The sequence below is a fragment of the Kryptolebias marmoratus genome, linkage group LG12 (assembly GCF_001649575.2).
Source record: "Kryptolebias marmoratus isolate JLee-2015 linkage group LG12, ASM164957v2, whole genome shotgun sequence".
NCBI classification, from domain to species: Eukaryota; Metazoa; Chordata; class Actinopteri; order Cyprinodontiformes; family Rivulidae; genus Kryptolebias; species Kryptolebias marmoratus.
In genome coordinates this window covers 17,130,156-17,149,630 of record NC_051441.1, presented here as the reverse complement: position 1 = coordinate 17,149,630, position 19,475 = coordinate 17,130,156, and the positions used below count along the sequence as shown (strand labels likewise).

The 19,475-nt window shown below is 42.5% G+C and overlaps 2 protein-coding genes across 3 annotated transcripts; one reads left to right on the top strand and one right to left on the bottom strand.

Annotated features, from left to right (window-relative positions):
• Window positions 1-5,040: 5,040 nt before the first annotated feature.
• On the top strand, window positions 5,041-10,119 carry LOC108236161 (epithelial membrane protein 2). Of its 2 annotated transcripts, none has more exons than XM_017416645.3 (5): window positions 5,041-5,159; window positions 6,537-6,624; window positions 7,165-7,273; window positions 8,511-8,651; window positions 8,745-10,119. In XM_017416645.3, exons 2-5 carry the CDS (start codon window positions 6,547-6,549, stop codon window positions 8,897-8,899), a joined length of 483 nt encoding a protein of 160 aa, XP_017272134.1. In that variant the 5' UTR covers window positions 5,041-5,159; window positions 6,537-6,546; the 3' UTR covers window positions 8,900-10,119. The 2 variants fall into 2 exon arrangements, with proteins under 2 accessions (XP_017272134.1, XP_017272135.1); XM_017416646.3 differs by lacking the exon at window positions 5,041-5,159 and adding an exon at window positions 5,278-5,324.
• On the bottom strand, window positions 9,601-18,437 carry LOC108236114 (germ cell-specific gene 1-like protein). Its single transcript, XM_037978718.1, has 6 exons — window positions 18,244-18,437; window positions 16,596-16,906; window positions 13,163-13,210; window positions 12,917-13,081; window positions 12,282-12,393; window positions 9,601-10,831 (listed from the first exon to the last, which is right to left on the bottom strand). The coding sequence occupies exons 2-6, from the start codon at window positions 16,888-16,890 to the stop codon at window positions 10,423-10,425; spliced, it is 1,029 nt and encodes a 342-aa protein (XP_037834646.1). The 5' UTR covers window positions 16,891-16,906; window positions 18,244-18,437; the 3' UTR covers window positions 9,601-10,422.
• Between the last annotated feature and the right edge of the window lie 1,038 nt (window positions 18,438-19,475).

The window sequence follows — 19,475 nt, the reverse complement described above, 5'->3', positions numbered from 1 at the left end:
TCCCCCCCCCCCCCCACCCCCCCCTCCAGGGAGGTGTCACTCATCTTGGGCGGACCTGTTTGTCTGAGTCGTAGATTTTTGACTAAGTGGCGCAGATGCTGGGCAGCCCTCGAGGCGATTAGGTAATTCTGGAGGGGGGTTTAAATGATTTGCCGTGCGGCTTTGGGTGGGATGTGGAGAGACGTGGTCAAGGTGTGGTAAAAATACCAGCCGTCTCATTCATTTCCTCCTCGCTTCTCATTGTTAGAGCGAGATAATGGTGTTTTGGACATGGCCGTGCTCGTGTTTGTGCCCTGATGACCCCATCAGAATGCGGCCACACGAGTCGCCCTCAGCAGTCTGTATTATTAGGAAGCCTGTTGTTACTCTGCTCACTCCCATCTGTGGCCGAGGAAGCCTGACATTAGACTGCTGAGTCCACCTTGACTCAGTGTTTTGTTGGCGTATCACCACAGTTTCGTACCCACCAGAAGCAGATTACATCAGTAACCCAGTGCAAGCCAGCTTTTTAAAAAATATAAATTAGTTCCATTTGCTTGAATTTGTAACTTTTTAAAAACTTTTCAAACTAGTCCTGTAGCTTTGGGAAGAAACCTGTACTAGGAATACATCGAAACGTACAGCTCAATCTGGAATCCCGTCCTTTATCTTTGGGTAGCAGCGCGTTGTGCAGCTGAAAGCCTGTCACGTGCACACAATGGGACTCAAACATACCTCGCTGTAGAAACACCATTCAAAGTTTAAACGGGTCACAGAAGGTTAAAGTGAACCTGACTCCAGTGGCGTTTTGATAGCTTGTCAGATTCTTCACACAGTTTGAGTTTTATGATTTCTACAAGGCCTGGCTTTAACATTTAGTCGCCACTGGGCAACTCGAAGTACGACTGTCCACGCGTGGTCTGAAGATGCACCTGCAGCCATCTGACCTGATTAATCTGTTTTACATGTAAACAAGAACGCAGCCAAGTGGATTTTAACCCCTCGCCAGCTGAGCAACAGCCTCACCGCTGGTCTGCGGCTGTTTCTATAAATATTACAACACATTCAAACATTTGAATTAGATTATTATTTCACAAAAAACAGTTTGGAGCCATTTCTAGTTATTTGCAAAACTTTTGACGAGCTTATTACGTAACAAGCACAATACGAGCACAATATAAGAGCATACGATGATTCATGACAGAGCAAAAACTGATTTTTTTTTTTCGATTGCATATCGAGGCTCTAGACAGATTGTGTTCAGACTATCAAACGTATGCAGCTAAAAGGAGTCCAGGCCACCTCTGCGCGACGTCTTATCCAGTTTATACTTCAAAATGTTTGAGCATTTTGTCAGCTCAGTTTCAGGCAGTGGCTGTTTCTTCAGAAATCATCCAGCTCTTCCCATATGATCAGTGTGACAGTGTGTCCTGCTCAGGTCTTCCCACAGACAGGGCGCATCCATTCAACACGTGACACCTTTTTGACTTTTTTTTTTCCCCTCTCTCTCCATAAAAACGATCACAGTTCTGCTAATCCTCAAGCTTCCTTCGGTTCTAACCACCGCCTTCAAAATCTATCCACACGGTCACCTTGAGCGTGAATTCAAAATCGAAAACCGTCTCCACCCACTGTGCCTCAGGCCGTGTGAGCCTGACATCACCTTATCTACTGTAGGTTGCAACAGACTTACTGAGTCACCATCCAAATAGTATTATAAGAGAATTAGTCGTGACTTTGGTGCCCAAACCTTAACGGGAACACAAATCATTTTCTCTAATTACAAAGACCATTGTTGTTCTTCACAGTTTCACCACTTTTAGGTGATATATTTCAGCCTCTTCATATTTATACACAAGCTAATAACTACTTCCTTCAGCTGCTTTAGTGGTTAGTCAGTTACTGACAATCTAGCAAGTTTTGCTTTCACTTAAAATTCCCACACACCTCATTCACAAAACTCTTTACTTTGTTTTCCAAGTCAACTCCGCTGTGCCAATCTACGAAGGGATAGTTCAGATCTTTTTGAAACGAGAAGTTATGAACCACTAACATCCTACCTGCTGTGGATAACTCTTTGACCCTTTGACCGAACCTGGTCTGGAGAAATTCTGCCGTTTAATTCGGACCAAACTGATGAGCCGATGGCTAGTCTGAGCACGGCCAAGACCAAAGTGGATTGCTGTCGCGTCAAAGTTTTGTAGCAGTTCGGATGAACGCCATTTTTAGAAATATTTACATCTGCATCAGTTTTTCAGTAGACGAGTATTTACATATTTCGTTGCACCCGAGATAATTTTCCATGTGGCAAAACAAATGTGGTTCGGTGTATTCAACCATCACTTGAGCCGCTAAAACATTTTAGATTTTTCCTCAGCATTTCTGTCGGAATTGGGTCGTTTTCTCTGCCTGGTTAGGCTTAACACTTTGTTTTGCAACACATGTTTCACATGGAATACTGTTTGCTAATGGACCAGTCTTCAGTGTAAGTAATAAGTCTATATGCAAGTAAGTGTCTAATGCAGAGGTGTGAAAGTCTGTAAAACAGTATTTGCAGGAAAACCTTTGAGACTGGAGTTGTTTTAAGACTGCAGCCGTTCACTTTGGTCTTGGGTCCACCCTCACAGATCGTTCGCTCAGATTAGCTTCTTCTCAAGCCGGGCCTGAGGTACCTTCTGGTCCCCCTTGATGTGATTTGTTAAAGCTCCGAGGCGGCACCGGGGGTTGAAGTCAACCCGGCATGCCTGTACACTGCTGAGTGAGCTAGCAGGACTGGAAGGGTGGACTTCTGAAAGGAGAAGCCAGCTTCCCGGCTCGACTGTGTGACGTGCAGAAAACAGACCAGAAGATCTGATTTTTATACGCAGTGCTCCACATCAGCGCCACAGATTAATACTCCGTATCCATTTGATTTGCAGTGTCAGCTTCTTTACTGATTGCCTGCATCTTCACGGGGCGTGGGGAGCTCAGTCGGGGATTTATGAATGGTCGCAGGTAGTGTAAATAGTTTGAACGGGCTCGTCAGTGCATCCATATCGCGGAGCCTTCTGTTTCTCCAAATTCAGCTTGTTCAAACTGCTACGCACAACAGGTGTGAATAAAACTTTACTCATGCACAAAGCAACCTAATTTGCTTCCCGTCAAGAACTTAAAACATAGAAGAACAACCGTTTTGCACACAAACCTACAGATACGTGCATTCGTATCCAGACACATTGAATAATGGGATTAAAAAAATACAAGCAATGCAAACATAATCATAGGCTTCTGCAAAAAGGAAGGTTTTTTTGAGCAGCGGGGGCCTTTTCCAGGACCCGGAGGAGTGCATTCCATTTCATTGGAGCACAAACACAGAAGGCAGCTTCTTCTGATTTGGAAAATGTATTTGGAAAGTTACAGCAAAGTTAGATCTGCTGACCCGAGTCATCTGACTGATGTAGAATTAGTTAGCATGTCTTTTAGGCCATTTAATGCTTTACATTAAATGTAGGGTTTTTGAAATCGACTCTGCTTTCAGTAGGAAGCCAGAGCAGAGATCTAAGAGTCACATTTAGAATCAGCTGTAGTTGGTTTACAACACATTTTGGGAGCTCTGTAAAAAAGCTCATTACAATAATCCAGTCTACTAGTTAGAAATGCATGAATTACATTTTTCAAAGTTGTATTTAGATACAAACGCTTTAACTTTAAACGTGTTTTATAAATGATAAAAAGCCAATGTAGTGATATGGTGGACGTGTGAAGTTTAGATTCCTATCTGATATCACACAGGAGGTTTGCTGCTTTAGTTACAGACTCCAGAGACAGAGAGGGGACTGAGATGAGCTGTGGCTTCCTGTTTCCTGTCTCTGCACCAAAAATGAGTATTTCTCTTTTATATTTGTCTAGTTGCTAGTAGTTACGTGACATCCATACATTAACATTATTTATACATTGCGTAGGAGAGTTGAGGGGATCTCTATCATCAGAAAATAAAATAAAATACAGCTGCAAGTCATTTACATAGTTCTGATACTTCACATTAGGTTTCTGAATGACATGTATCAGTAGAAGCATACACAGATTGAGTAAAATCAGATTGTTCGTAACTTTTCCACAGAATCCTTCAAAAGATCTGAACTGTAGCTTTAGGATCAAACACATGCTGTCACAGTGTCATTTACTCTGAAGGGAAGTGTCTGAACGCCACTGTTTGATACGATTGCACACGTTCTGGCATCTGTAGTCATCTCTGGTCCGCCACAGGAATGCTCCCTTCGTCGCCGAGGGCGGGAGCGAGCCAACTCATTCAGAGGCTTGTCCGTATGTGTCGGGCTTCACTGGATGAAGAACCGAGTCGGCTAAGGTCTTCTCCCTCACACCGGAACTGATCGGTAGTACCGTGCCTCGTGGGCTGGGGGGCAGGTGACTCATTTAATCCAGATCAGTCTCCCATCAACGAACCGGACAGCCATGATGAGTAATAATGAAAAACTCTCACGACACTGTGAAATAACTCCAGCAACCCCACCCTTTATTTTCGAATGCCTTCCCTGTTCCTTCTTCTCCTTCTGCCCTTTATTTGCCCCCACCTTTTTGTCCCCCCACAGTTGCAAACATTCCTTCATCGTGAAGCATATTTAACAACAACAACAACAAACAAGAAGAAGCGGGAAAAGACTGAGGACGGCGATCAGGAAGAAACGGATGACAGGACGCGTGAGTGACAAAGCGCCCAGATGTGTCACTCGCAGCAACGGCGTGATTGTGATCAGTTCAGCTGCAGCCCGTTGCCATGGCAGCGCGTGGACAATCAGTGTTTGAGGAGTTCCCCCCTCCCCTCAGTGAGTCATCAGCTGTCCTCACAGAGCAAATTAACATCTTCAGCATGTTGGCAAAGACGTGAGACCTCATCATACACAAAGGAAAAGTCTGCTGGTTTGTGTGTGTGTGTGTGTGAAACAGGCAGACAGAGCGGGTGGAACAGCGGGTGGCGCAGGAGGAGGTGGAAAGAGGACAGACAGGAAAGAGATTATGTGATCAAGCAGCAGAGAGGCTTGTCTGGGGTGTGGACTGAGAAAGTGGGCGGGGCTAAAGTGGGCGGAGGGGTATTTTCTTATGTTTTTAGTCTCAGAGCCTGAAATTAGTATCCTTGAGAGCAAGAAGGAGTTAGACTTGAAGAGACACACAGCCATCTAAGAGTAAGTCACAGACTTTTCTTTTGCTTCCCTGCCTTGTTCTGTCTGACTTTAAAGCCGCTTCAGGGACGATCAAACAGAATTTGCTGTTTTAGTTTCTTATTTAAGACAAGTTAATGCTGACGAAGAGCAAAGTTAAAGGCGCTGGAAAGTCACCTGTTGATCTCGGTGAGTTAACCAGCTTCACTTCTGGACAGGTTAGCTCGATTTCCAGATGAGTTTTTAAAGTTTTTTTTTTTTCCCCAGACAGAGCTAAAAATAACAACCTTCCACTCGTGCTCTCCAGCACGACTCCGTTCTTTCCGTTTTTGTGTGATTTCCCATCAGACAAAACTGAAATTCAAATCTGTCCCATGGAAACTCTGCAACAACAAGGCCAGACCTATAATTCTCTGCAGGGAAAGTTGGCAAACTCACATTTTCTGGAAAATCTTTAGTCAAAAAAAAAGAAAAAGGAAAGAAATCCCATTAGTTTAGTTTGAATGAAATCAGTTAAACTTGTTTTCTTGCTCATAAGGTTTACATTAAAGTCTGTTAAAGTTGGCTGAATAGACCATCTGTATTGCTTTTTTTCCCTCTCTTTTAGCTTAGTGCTTCAGGCTGAAATGACACAAATATTTGCAGACTAAATCTTTCCGTTGCCTGAAAGCAGATGAAAAACTCGGGGGAGAGCTGCGGCGGGCCCGATCACATGTACACCAGCTCGGTGCCCCGTGTCTGCATGGGAGCAGCAGGGTTTTTGAGTGACACGGATCATGCCAGAATGTGTGCGTGAAAAGGACCCAACCCTTGACCACTCCTAGGCTGAGGAAAAGAACCAGCAACATTCCAGCTCTGATCTCTGCCGGTGCGGCTCCACAACTGGGCCAAGACGAAACCCGGCCGATTCGTTGGCTTCTCTCTGAATCGCCGCTGCGTTCGGAGCGGATCGACTCGGCGCGAGAATAGTGTGTGTCTTTTCGCAGTTATTTTAGGGAGTGGCAGCTTTCCTTTAAGCGGCAGGCAAGCCCATACTCATCCACCGTCCGTCAACTTCTCCACTTCACTCGTTTCCCCCACCCTCCCCATCAGCGGTTTATTGTTTGCACAAACCCAAACTGCACTCACAGTAATCTATCAGCACCTCTGCACTCGCCTCCCCTCTGATTCCAGATCTAAGTTCCACTTTTTCGTTGGCCGTTACTCACAGTAATTAGAAGTTATGAGGCCACGCCCTGGGTTGGTGCGTTTAAATGAGTCCAAGGCTCTATTTGTGGACTGTTGACACGAATGACGTCTTTTACGAAATCCTCACTTCAGCCGCTTTTGTCTGTTTTAGTCGCTCATGGGTTTTATCCACCCAACATATGAGTAAAGCTTTTCTTCGATTCCCCCCTCCAGCACCGTCATCATGTTGGCCATCCTCGGTGGGATCTTCGTCCTTCACATCGCAGCCATCATCCTCCTCCTGGTGGCCACTATTGACAATGTAAGTGAAGTCACTTTTTGCATTCCTAAGGTTTTGTTTTGAAATGTCCGTAGCACCGTAGTCTTAAAGTCTAACCCTGCCCGTTCAATCTCTCAGTTGCTTGTTTTTGAGTGATGTGTACCTCCAGCGACAAAAAGTTCACACTCACACTTGTTTGGCTGCTGAAAAGCTTCATTCCTCCCTTGTTACCGGTCCAGCGTTCCTTTCCGGGCCACATGTTTGGCATTTCTGGCTGACAGATCAGCCGACCCCGGTGTCAGCACTCACCTGTACATGTTGCACACGCGAATATCTCAGATTCCCACCTGGGTCGTACTGAACGTGGCACACCTGAGGAGAAGGCGCACCAAAATTACCGGAAGACGCGCATTAAGGATTTAAAAATTTTTTTTTCCCCCCTTTGTCACATTTCCAACAATGAACTCATTTTGTGCCAGCTTAGCACAGGTCCGTTTGTTCATTTTCTGCAGAAAAGAGTGGTTTGTGTTGCTCGAGCTGGTGTAGGATTTGTAAAGTTTGGTTTGTTCCCTTTTCCTCCAGGCCTGGTGGGTGACTGATACCATGTCCACGGACATTTGGGGTCGCTGGATGAAGATGGGCGGAGTGTGGAACTTCACCGATCTCCCGACAGGCTCGCACTACCCACAAGGTAACAAACATCACAGTTTAAAGCTGTGTGCTCAGTTAGATTTGCCTCTTAATAAACAAAAAAACTCAGTTTTCTGTTTGTTTCCAGCACAAAGTAACAAACTTCTAAAATCCTTTTTAAAGAACTGCTGTTCGGCTTCCAGTCTTAGGCGTTTTAATTATGAAATAATCAGAAATGACAGGCATGAAGGAGTTGTCGAGGTAGCATGAGTTAGGATTTTAGCTCTTGAACCTAAAGCTGTTTGCTTCATGGGGGTTCTTGTTGTTTTGTTGTTCAAACTGCAGCCTAATAAGGACAAATTGGAATAATTTTGTAAACAACCTAAAGGAAAATGCTCCTGTTTTCCTCCTAAAGTAGTTTAATGTTTGGGATGGAGGAAAAAAAAAGAAGTTAAATCCTGAATAATCTTATGCAGTAAAGGTATGTTTGTCATCAAAAAATCAGTAAAACCTGCTCGTTTTAAACGTGCTAAAAAAAATTTAAACTTAAAGTTAAAGCAACAACATTTTAACTCTGTCTAAAACTATGTTCAGCTCTTTTAAAGTGGGGTTCTGTGAGCAGGTTATACATTAATATCTTACCTGTTGTAGGCGGCTCTTTAATCAACCTCAGTTTGGAGGAATAAGGTTTAATCCTGACCAGATTATTGAGCCAACTAGTTTGAGTGAAACTAAGACCAAAAACGACTGCTGTCGTCTTTACAACAACTTGTGGCGGTTCACACAAACGCAACTTTCTAAAGTTTACTGTACCGTCAGTTTTGTGTATTATGGTTATTCTGGCAGAAATGTTACTGTATTCCTGCAGGATGTGCCCCGAGCTGTACCGGGAGTGCTACAGCTAGCTGCTGCTGTTATTGGTGCTTGTAAATAACAAAGAAAAATCAGTATAAATAATTGTGTAATGTTATAAAAAGGGTGTTTGCATGACTTGCTATAGTTTTTTTAATTTTATTTTTAGATTGGAGTAGTTTTAAGGCTTTTAATTTGATCCTTGTCCTGCTCTGACTAGCTGTTAGCTCATCATTTTGGTCAGAATTCAACCGTTTCTCCAAACTGAGGTTGTTCAGACAGGCGACAGGCTAAAGTTCTGAACTGTTTTTTAACGAAGCCCTGCTCTTTTTGCCAGAATCTTGTCTGCTGTTCCTCACTCCTGAGCTGCATCCAGTAAAATCTTCCGCTGAAAGAATAAATAGAAATGTCCTTCACCGTGTCGCACTCTCTGGCTCCCCCTGCAGATTACCTCCAGGCAGTGCAGGCCACCTCCGTGCTGGCGTGTATATTCTCCTTCATAGCCCTGTTCGTGTTCATCATCCAGCTCTTCACCCTCCCCAAAGGGCAGAAGTTCATCATCTCCGGAGCCCTCCAGCTCCTGGCATGTAAGTATGGCGTTGCAAGCGTCCCTGCGTCTCTGCGCACCCTTTTTTGAGCCGTTTGCCTCATCCCCGCTGTTTCCGTCTCCTCGCCCCCAGGCCTGTTCATCATGATCGCAGCTTCCATCTACACAGACCGCTTCCATATCAATGAAACCGACGGCAGCTACGGCCACAGCTTCATCCTGGCATGGATCGCCTTCGGCCTCACCTTCTTCTCCGCCATTATTTACATCGTGCTACGCAAGAAATAAGAAGGACATTAGAAGCAGGCTCCAGCCGGCCCGGACGAGTTTTGTTCTTTGTGTGTTTCAGATTTGAGCTGCTGGAGCAAATTCAGCTACAAATGCATCCTCTGATCCACCCAGTGTTTGATTCACCGAGTCTGCTTTTAAAGTTCAAACCTTCTGGGTTTTTTTTTGAAGCAAGACGCAAACTCAGTTAATCTCAGCTGCACTTGAGTGTATTTTCTGCCCGGAGTCGGGCTGGATTACGTCAGGGCATCTAAGGAATAAGAATATTTAGTCATCTGAACAGGAAAAAGATTTATTAAGAGGCCATGACGGCAACACTTCACAACAAGGGTACAAATCTAAATCTCTCAGCTAAAGCCTTAATTGTGACGATTAAACACGAAACTCCAGCTTCGTCAGTCACGATGCGATGGAAGTTTGCCGGAGTTTCGTTGCGTAAAAGTTGTGATTCGGGACATTGTATGACATATTTCTGAGAGAACGCTCAGGTATTTGATTGGCACTCCTATTGTGAAGTGTTACCGAACATCAATTAATATTCCTGGTTTGTAACAAAGACACAAAGAGTAAAATATGATTTTTTTTTAAATGTACATTTACTTATGAATAATGTTACAGTAGATAAAAAGGGTGTATTTTTTATTTTAGGTGCTGTTTATGCATTATTTTGTTGTTAGTTTATCAATTTTTTTTGTCATAACTTCAAAATAGCTGTTCCTTTACTTTAAATAATCAAAGTGTAAAATGGCAGCAAAACCAAGTCTTAACTGATAAATATGTCATGTTTCTGACTAATGCTCAAGTTCAAAAACACTAATATCTTACAGAAGAGTTTTTTTTAAAAAGATAACTAAGGAGGGACTTTTGGTTTAACACTAAACCGAAAGTCAGATCAGTCACGCGTTTAATTTTAAAGTCATAAAACTTCAGGCGATGCAAAATGCAACACGCATAAAAAGGTTTCAGAGAGGCCTGTGATGGAACATTTTCTATAAATCGACTAATTAAACCCGGTTCTGGTAACACGTCATGCCTCTAACAGCCTCCAACACGCTCACACTTATGGTTTGATTAAAAAGGCATCTGCTTTGAATCTTTAAAAACATTGTTTGTAAATATGATTTATTTTCCCATGATGCTCTGTATGTATGTCTTTGTTTTTTTTGCTATTAAGTGTTCTAAATTACGTTGATATTTACAATATTAAAACTTCATTTTCATGAAAGTGTGAGGAGTTTTTTTTTTAAATTTTGCTTCTGATGATCAGTTTCTATATTTAAATATATTTACACACATACATACATGGTGAGGTGTAAAAGAATTCACTCCCTTGACATTGTTTAGTTTTGTTGCCTTTTAAAGGTGACAAAATACTTCACATTGATGAAGTTATATGGGAGAAATGCCTTCTTTTAAATCATCCTATAAAGCTGAAACTTGCATGCATGCACATGTTTTCACCCCCCCTCGACCAGTACGTTCAGGAGCCACATGAATGAGTTAAATAAGAATGAATTGAAAGTTCAGAGCGGGCTGTAATCCTCGGACGGCGCACGTGAGGGCGGCGGGGAGGGCAGTGACAGGCGGTGGTAGGGGGACGCGGGCGCGGCGTGGGGCGGCGGAGGAGGGAAGGAGTCCGAGCACGTGAGAGGGAGCGACTGGGAGTGCGTGAGCCTCGGCGAGGCGGCCGGCGGAGGCTCGTAGTAAGGAGACAGGTGGGAGATGAGCGGGGCGGCCAGCGGGGCGCACAGGGTGGAGGCTGGGTTCGGAGGGGTGTAGTACGGAGCCGGTGGCAGGAGCCCCACAAAGTTAAAGCTGCAGGGGTTGAGGTCGGAGCTGCGCCTGGGGCCCACCATCAGGACCTTCTTGGTGTAGTTGTTCAGGGTGGAGACGCCCGCCGCCATGCAGATAGTGAAGGCAAGCCAGGCCACACTGATGGAAGATGAGAGAGGGACAAAAACATGATGTATTTCTACATGTAGAGACAGACTGTGTGGTACATTTGATATTCAGTGTCTTTATTCATTATTCTGAAACTGATCCACTGATGAACCTCTGCCTATCTTTACTTCTGACAGATTCAGCCTCTAAAATGCCCCTTTTATCCCCAGTCCTCTCACTGACCTGCTGCCATTTAACCTAATCAGCTGCAAAAAGTTCCTCTCCTGTTTCCTGTTCCTACCATTTAACTTTTACAGCCTTTTGTTGTAGCTGTCGCATCTTTTTCAGATGGGTTGTTGCCATCAAATTCAAAATTACACTTTTTTTTCCCAAAGAAAGGTAAAATTTCTAAGTTTAAACATTCAAAATGTTTACTACATTATATAAAAAAAGTTAATCAGATTTGCAAATCATTGCATATTATTTTTATGTACATTTGTATTTATTTTTATATTTTTTGGAATTGGAATTGAATTTATGGGCCAAAAATACATAAATCAGCTAGATCAGTCATGGCTGAATGCCAAGACTTTAATTTTCTTGTTTTGTCAAGGGGACTAATTTCAGTTTTTCTACGTAAAGAAGCAAAAAACACAAATGTCAATAACAGGTATAATAATGTTTTAGCAAAGAAATGAGACAGATCTGTAAAACAGTCAAGTACAGACTAAGAATTAAAACCACTGGACTGAAGATCAACAAAAAAACAGTTAGATCCTGTCAAGAGTTAAACTCTGCAAAGATTATTGGTTGTAGGTGAGAAGTTCTGCATTTCTCATATTTAATTTCTGTCCCTTAACGTGACTCTAAGCCACCAGATTATCTGCAGGAAGGGTTGTCAAAATGATCAACTGGGATTAATGTACGAATTTATCCAACTTTCCAAACAGCTAAGTTTTGTCTGATAACAGTACAGTTCATTTATTTGCATTAAAAGTTTCTGTTTTTGTACAATTCAAACAAAGTAGGTAATGAAATTAATTTACCCAACTTTTGACACTACTGGTATCAATGGGTACGTTGTTCATGTTAGCTCTTGCGGGAAAATAATCACTTGACAGAAGTGGTTTTTACACTTTCCAATGACTGGCTCGCGTTTCATCTTTCTAATTCGTTCAAGCCGCACCAGATGATACAAATTAGAAATCGGGACTGATTTCAGCGGGGTTTACGCCTTCAGGGCTGCGGCCAAAAAATAAGAGCGTAGTTCCCGAAAGCAATCTTACACTGCACTGGCATTTTAGCAAATCTGTCCTTTTCTTACGCTCCAACTCTCAATCAGGTTTTATGAAAAGCATCTCGGTAAGGTAAAGACTCAGCAGGGAGACAGTAAAATGACAATCACTAAAAGTATCAGTAACATTTGCCTCTAAAGCACACAACAAACCGACACCGTCGGCTTAGATTCTCTGTGTGTGAAACTGGAAATGTGCGAACTCACTAGAAAGCCCAGGAATAGCCATAGCTGTGAGGTTTAAAGTCTTCTGGTCCCATCGAGGCGGTGGTCTGAAACACCTGCATGAACATCATGTGACCCACCATCCCAAGCAGACCTGTCATGGAGGGAATGGGCCACTTCTGTTTAACATTTGTCAATATATGTTTGCAACTAAATCCACTCACTGACAAAAAAAAAAAAAAAATAGAGAAAAGTGAAGCACCTAAAAGGACTGGTTAGGATGTAATTTGGTACTGCCTTTCAGCAGGACAACACCTGTCCGGACCATGTTGAGGTCCTCCTGTAGCTAACCAGGTCCGCCAGTCTTTTCCTAATCAAAAATGCATGGGATCAGCTCAGACATCGGATCTGCCGGAGCTCGACGACCAACAACAGAGGATACACCTGGGAGACGTTCTTCTGCACCAAATCTCCACCTAAATGCAGGGAATGTCATTTCCTACTGTTATCCATTTGGTCTGACACTAATAATTGTAATTATTGCGGTACAGTCACATGACCTTTCAATAAGAGCACTTTTATTCCGTCTCCACTGCTCCCTTTAGGTCCTTACATGTAGTTGTTTTGTTTGTTTTTTTGTCAGTGAGCGAATCGTTCTAAACTAACGACAGCCGTACCGCCCAGGACTGTGAAGATGGCGGCGAAAGCGTTGAGCAGCTGACCCCAGCGCAGCGTGGAGGGGAACCAGGCCCGGATGCAGAGCTGCACGGAGAGCAGCATGCAGCTGATCAGCAGCAGGCCGATGTACACAAGCTCCATGGACAGCGACAACCACATCATAGCTGCGGCGGATAAGGGAATAGATTTCAGGAGACAGATAAACAAAAAAACCTAAATATCCACCAAAGTGCAGGGGACTTTACCTTTCTCGTCTCCTGGAGTCAACGTATAAAACCCTCGGCACTTCTCCTCTAAAGACACAAAGAAATAAATGTTAATATCAGAAAAGGGAGAGAGAAAAAAAAGAGTTCAATCTAATATGGCACCTCAGTCTAATTACTGTGTACCCAGTCTGGGAGCAGTGTTTCCATAAAGGGCTTTCTCCTATGGGGCGCCATTTGTAAAGGAGCTTGTGCTAAAAATTCATGCCTAAATTTTGTCACATTTAGCTTCAAACACTGTTTAAAAATGTAGTGTTGATTTTCTGATGTCACTTTTTACAACATTTAGCTAGTTACATGTAATTGTTACAGCTACATACTAAATATAAATCTAAATGCTAAATGTTAAATCTAAATGTTAAATGTTAAATCTAAATGTTAAATGTTAAATCTAAATGTTGTAAAAAGTGACATCAGAAAATCAACACTACATTTTTAAACAGTGTTTGAAGCTAAATGTGACAAAATTTAGGCATGAATTTTTAGCACAAGCTAAATGTGACAAAATTTAGGCATGAATTTTTAGCACAAGCTCCTTTACAAACGGCGCCCCATATTCTCCACCCGGTGGAACCTGGCAGAAGATTATGGGATTTATTTGGTATGAATCTGGTAAGATGGTGGTGGAGAGAAAAATACATCAGCTGCATGAAATGCTTTTTTATTTATTTTTATGGTTGTTGATTTAGGAGACTTTCTTTTTTTACTTTGCCGCATAAAAGAGGATATATTGTTCAAGGAAAGATGTGCAGTTCAATTCAAACATAAGTACATGCACAGAAAACAAAAATAAAGAGAGAGAGGAAAAGATGGAGGGAGGGAAGCAGTTTCGACCTACCTCAGGGCTAAGTTAAGCTTCTTTGAGGCTTGATTACCTAACTGTTTACAGGACAGTCCCATTAATCTGTGTTTAAATCGAAATTCACAGAAGGACTTAACAAAAAACAGCACAAGAAAATTAAGAACCATCTACTGACAAGTGCAGCACTGGGAGAGAAACGCTTTAAATCTTTAGATGTGTTTCCGTTTCCGTTCAAGTTTAAAATGCTCTTCTTCTCGTCTTTTTTCCTCCATTTGCTGCTGAATATTACACCAGGTTCACCAGCTGGCGTATGCCGTTTGCTGAATGTTGCTGTGAAGCTTTAAAACAGACTCAAATGTCCAATTATGCCTGTTTTTTTTTAAATTATTATTATGAATATTAGGGACCAATCCCAGTCGATACTAGTGTTTGAATGACACTCAGAAGGAAAACCAAAACCTAGAAAGTTTCTGAGGAAAATCTGAAGTGCGCCAACACAGCTACTGCTCAAAATTCAAACATCCATCAGCTTTCTCCTATAAAACCCGAAAGTAATTTGGGACTTTTATTTTGAAATAACCCAAGCTGACGAAGACATGCGCAGAGAACCAAGCCCTAAAGACACGCTACAGCTGCTGTCTGTGCTTCATTAGGGTCACCATGGTAACCACACACCTGTGTCTATCACTTCCTGACAGCACTCTTCATAAGACGGGCAGACAGAAACCTAGACTAGAAAGTAAGCCTCAGACAAACGGGTGCTGCCTCAAAAGGAGAAGTTGTATGGAACAAATGTGCGAGCCGTAGGCGGCAGACGCATCTGATACGATAAGTTCAAAAGACACTTCCTGTTTTGAAGAGGAACGTCTGAGCTCAGATCCAGAGGAATCCAATGAGAGTCTGGATGTGCGCTCTCTGCACTCAGGGGAGATTTGAGAGAAAACAGCAGTCAGAGACACTCAGTGAAACAAGGCTAAATTGCCTGTGTTTTGTTGTAAAATATGTGAGGTTTGTGGGAGTAAGAAGAGTTTGTTTGCAGGGTTTTAGAACATTCAGACATAATTATAGGCCACTGCCCCCCTCGGCCCTCCCTCTGTGGTAAACTCTTTTATAAAATTAAAAGTGCAGTTGTATAGGAAATTTAAAGTTACCAAAGTGCCAGTTCGGTCATGTAAACTGTGGCCCATTTCAACTCTAAATGATGTCTCTAATGTGAAATATGGCTGAGCTGCGGAGCTCCAAAGTAGGATGGGTTTCCTCGCATTATTCAACCAAAATCCCATTGTACTGTATTCCATCTATACCGTACTGCTACCAAAAAGTATGATCCAGGATGTTTTAATGAACATGTTTTGTTTGGGTCGGGTTTTTCCAAAGCTGCTGGAAGAGGAGCCTACAGAGAAACCATGATAGAAACAGAACTTCACTGGCTGAACGGCACCGTTAATTACACGGTGCTCACTCCACTGACCACACTGAAAAAACTTGGGTTTTCGTTCACGCTCGGTTCCTCTAATCAGCTCCAAATGAGACGATGATAACCGAGCCGACGTTGATGAATCCTGTTAACCTCTCGCTCTCTCTCTCTGGCTTTTAATCCATAATTGAGTCCTGATGTTGAGGTCTAAATCTCTGCGAGCTGAACTCACACTGGTGATAATCCTCTTCGGGCCGAGCATGTACGACCTCACACACACACACACACACACATACACACACACACCCAGGTCTCAGTTCATCCGTCACCTTCCTGCGGCAGACTTCGTGGTGCTACTAGTGACACAGTTTAACTGCACAAAGCTTAAACGGAACGCATGAAGAAGAAAGTGTTGATGAAAAATTTAATCTGATAAAGAATCACTACATGTAAGTTTATTCTAGTTATTCATTCATTCATTCGTAAAGCCTACATTATCCCACATGTTTGGGCTTTTGGGACAAACTGACCAACTTTGTCCTTCGAGCTCCAGTTGTGATCAGTGAGATGTTTTCTTCTTATTCAGGTGAATCTCCATTGCAGGAAGCTTTTTTCTGGAACCAGGTTAGTTTTCTGGGGCCACTCTGTTTCCATTGCAACTACCAAGGTAAATACAGATTACCGGGGTAGAAATACCCATCCATCCCTTTTCTTTACCCGCTTCTCCTGCTTGGGAGAAGATAGCTGGTGCCTGTCTCCAGCAGTCACTGTGTGAGAGACGGGGGACAGTCCATCACAGGGACATGTAGAGACAAACAACCATTCACTCACACTCACATCTAGGGACTATTTTAGAGTTACGCCACTGTGCCATCACCAGAAACTAGCTCTGGTAGGGAGGCAGTACGTTTGAAATTCAGGGTTATTGGGGGAGCATTGAACTGTTCTCCAGGATTCCCAAAGACAAAAAATGAGGCTGCTGTCTGACACTTCAGAAGCTGAGAAGAAGTGATATAAGTCAAAGACTGATTTTCCCTAATCCCCCCTATCGCTCAAGCTGTAGTGGAAACACAACAGAGGTAAAGAACTACCAGAGCAAAGAGCTTCTGGGTCCATATAGTAGAGGAAATGTGGCTTTAGTGATTTATTTTAACTAAGTTTGACCATTTTCTGCCTGGTCGTCTCCTCCTTCTCACCCCATTTGTCTGCGTAGATGTTCTCCTCGCAGATGATGAACAGGCCCGTGTGGAAGGTGGGGAAGACGAAGCGGTCGTCCCCGGTCTCCCAGAAGAACTGGATGTTGGTGGTGTTGGACACGCCGGGCACGGGGATGCAGTGCGTGTGCTTGGTGGCCGTGCAGAGCGGCTTGGGCACCTTCTGCTTGCCCACGCACCAGAAGGAGGACATGAGGGCCACGGTGTTCAGGAGGAGGGACAGGAGCATCTGGACGAAGGACAGGGAGGGGGAGCGCATCCGCTGCAAGAAGGCCATCGTGCAAGAGACGGGGCTGGTGGGAGGACAGGGAGGGACAGGCAGTGAAGACACGGGCTGCTTACAGCAGCTTTTCAGCTTCTGAGCCGCAAAATAACAGCAGGAGCCTGTGACACCATCTATTGGTGGGTAAAAGTGTAAAAACAAACTAGAGAAAATCAGTGAATGATTTAGCTGAAATTTGATGAAGAAGCTAAAACTGAGGTTAATTTGAAAGAAGCAGAGCACTAGCTAAAACCTAAGAGAGGTAGAACAGTAGCTAAAAGAAGCAAAACACAAAGGCCAAAACTGGCTAATTGCTCAAAGTAACAAAAGGCTAGCTAAATAGCCTGTTGATAAAAATAGCAAAATAGTAGCTAAAGGCTAAAAGTAACAAAAGGCTAGCTGAAAACTAAAAGTAGCAAAAGTAGACCAAAATAGAATAGATTTCAAAAGGGAGTTGAAGAGACCCCCATGTATTTTTGTGGAAAAAATATTTGTTACTAAAGTTAAAGTTTCCTAAAAAATATAATAGCTCCAAAAAACACAAGTCAAAGCATTTATTTCTTAAATGAGCTGAACGTTTGGATCTATACGTGGCTATAAAAGCACAAAGTATGCAGGAGTAGTAAAAATAAACCAGAAAAACAAAAAAAACCCAACAGGAACACAATATTTTATATTTTAAACTGACATTTTGGCTTCTTTTTTTAAAGTTGGGCTCCATGGAAACGTTATGACGACTTAATATCTCACCTGTTCTAGATAGCTCTTGGACCCGAGTCTGGAGGAACAGAGTTTGATCCTGACCAGACTGACAAGCTAATGGCTAGTCAGAGCGGGGTTCAGACCTCAGCAGATCGTTTCAATCTCAAAACGTTCATCGTGGTTCACGCTTACGAAACGCCATTTTAATAACTCTTACCTCACCATCAGATTTGCAGTACATGATTATTTACACGTGAAATGATAGCAGCAGCAAGGAGTGACACTACTTGTGCAGCCTGTAGTGATTTCTGCTTATTGTGTTGTTTCATGGCCCACAGCGGGGCTCCGACCCCAACTTTGGGGTTTAGACAATTTCAAGTTAGATCCAGATGTTGTTTTGAGTGTTGCTAAAAATGCCATCAGCATGTTGTTAGTTAGACAGTGTTTAACACCATTCAAAGATTAAAATAAAATAAAATAACATTCTAGTGATATTTAGTTGGAAACTATTTGTTTGAATTAGAGGGGAAATCCAGCAAATGTTGTCACCATGAAACTTCTACAGGAGAAAAGTGGAATCTATCCAAGCACTTTGTGACAAATATATTAAAATTTAAAAAAAAAAAAAAAAAAGAGAAAGAAGAGGGGGGAAATAAACGTACTCACTTGCTTCAGCCTCTTTCGTTTGTCCTTGAGGTGAAATAACCGTCCGAGTCGGCTCTTCTTCTTCATCAGATAGTGGGGAATGAGGTGGGATCCCGGTCGTCACGGTGACCTCTGCAGTGACTGTCACTCTTTATGATGCGACTCAACAGTCAGAGACACAAACTGTGTGTGTGCATCTCCCTCACACACACACACACACATCCTCTCCTTTAATCCAGACTTATAATCAAATCCAAAACAGACAGCTCTGTTCCATCTGTTTCCATTTTGATTCCTAGACTCATTTTGATTTGTTTCATTCAAAACACACACACACACACACACACACTTCCCTCCAATGTTTTCCAGCCTATAAAAGCATCCAGACCTCTCTTGCCATCTGACCTTGACACAGTGAGTAAAAACCGCACACACAAATATTGCTTTGCAGTTTCACGTGTTCAGGAATGACATCCGTGGTTTTTAAACACAGCCGCATTAAACCATATCTGTGTAAATACTGCTTTTATTTGCTCATGTTTTAACCGTTCATATATCAAATCAGCTCACTCAGGAGGTGGGTGCTCCGACTTTTGGTTTTGTAACTTATATTTAATATTTAACAATTTACAAATAAAAAAGAAACACTTTTAAAGTACACTGAGGTCTCTTCAAATGCTTCAAAGACCAACGACTGCTGACGGGTGAGCATGTACAGCTGGTTAACTTCTGGAGTCAAGTCCATTCAAGATGGCCGCCACAGCTTATTAACCTCAGGAGACAAAACAGCAAAAAGTCAGTCAGTTTCTCAGACACAGATCTAACATTTAGTGTGCGAGCAGCTGAGAGTCTTTCACAACCCAAACAGGATCTGATTCTACATTTGCTTTGTTTTTATACGACTTTTTATCAAATATAGTTTCATTTAATTCACGAGTATGTCACCTTTTTCAGTGCCAGGGTTGTATGTTTGAAAGTAAGAACAACATCTGTATTTTGTTTTTTTTTTCATAAATACATGAATTGCTTTTTAACCTAAAATAAATCTGACATTTAGTTCAAAAATGTTTATCTAATCAAAGGTTGCTCGGACTTCTTTATCCTCTGTCATCACAACACAAACTAAAATTTCTATAGGTTGTAGAGCGATATTGTAGAAGTTCTTCCAGCGTCTTAAACTTTTCTGTAAATCTTTATAAAGTAACAGACAAAGACAAAAGGAGCTTGTCGCACAGATCGAATCATAGGAAAAA

What these genes read in the sequence shown, in the direction of transcription:
- LOC108236161 (XM_017416645.3), top strand. Translation starts at nt 6,547, where the DNA reads ATGTTGGCCATCCTCGGTGGGATCTTCGTCCTTCACATCGCAGCCATC. An exon ending in TGGTGGCCACTATTGACAAT is followed by an intron (nt 6,625 to 7,164) that starts GTAAGTGAAGTC and finishes CTTTTCCTCCAG; the next exon opens with GCCTGGTGGGTGACTGATAC. An exon ending in AGGCTCGCACTACCCACAAG is followed by an intron (nt 7,274 to 8,510) that starts GTAACAAACATC and finishes CTCCCCCTGCAG; the next exon opens with ATTACCTCCAGGCAGTGCAG.
- LOC108236114 (XM_037978718.1), bottom strand. Translation starts at nt 16,890, where the DNA reads ATGGCCTTCTTGCAGCGGATGCGCTCCCCCTCCCTGTCCTTCGTCCAG. An exon ending in GACTCCAGGAGACGAGAAAG is followed by an intron (nt 13,082 to 13,162) that starts GTAAAGTCCCCT and finishes TATCCGCCGCAG; the next exon opens with CTATGATGTGGTTGTCGCTG. An exon ending in CATCTTCACAGTCCTGGGCG is followed by an intron (nt 12,394 to 12,916) that starts GTACGGCTGTCG and finishes CCTCCATGACAG; the next exon opens with GTCTGCTTGGGATGGTGGGT.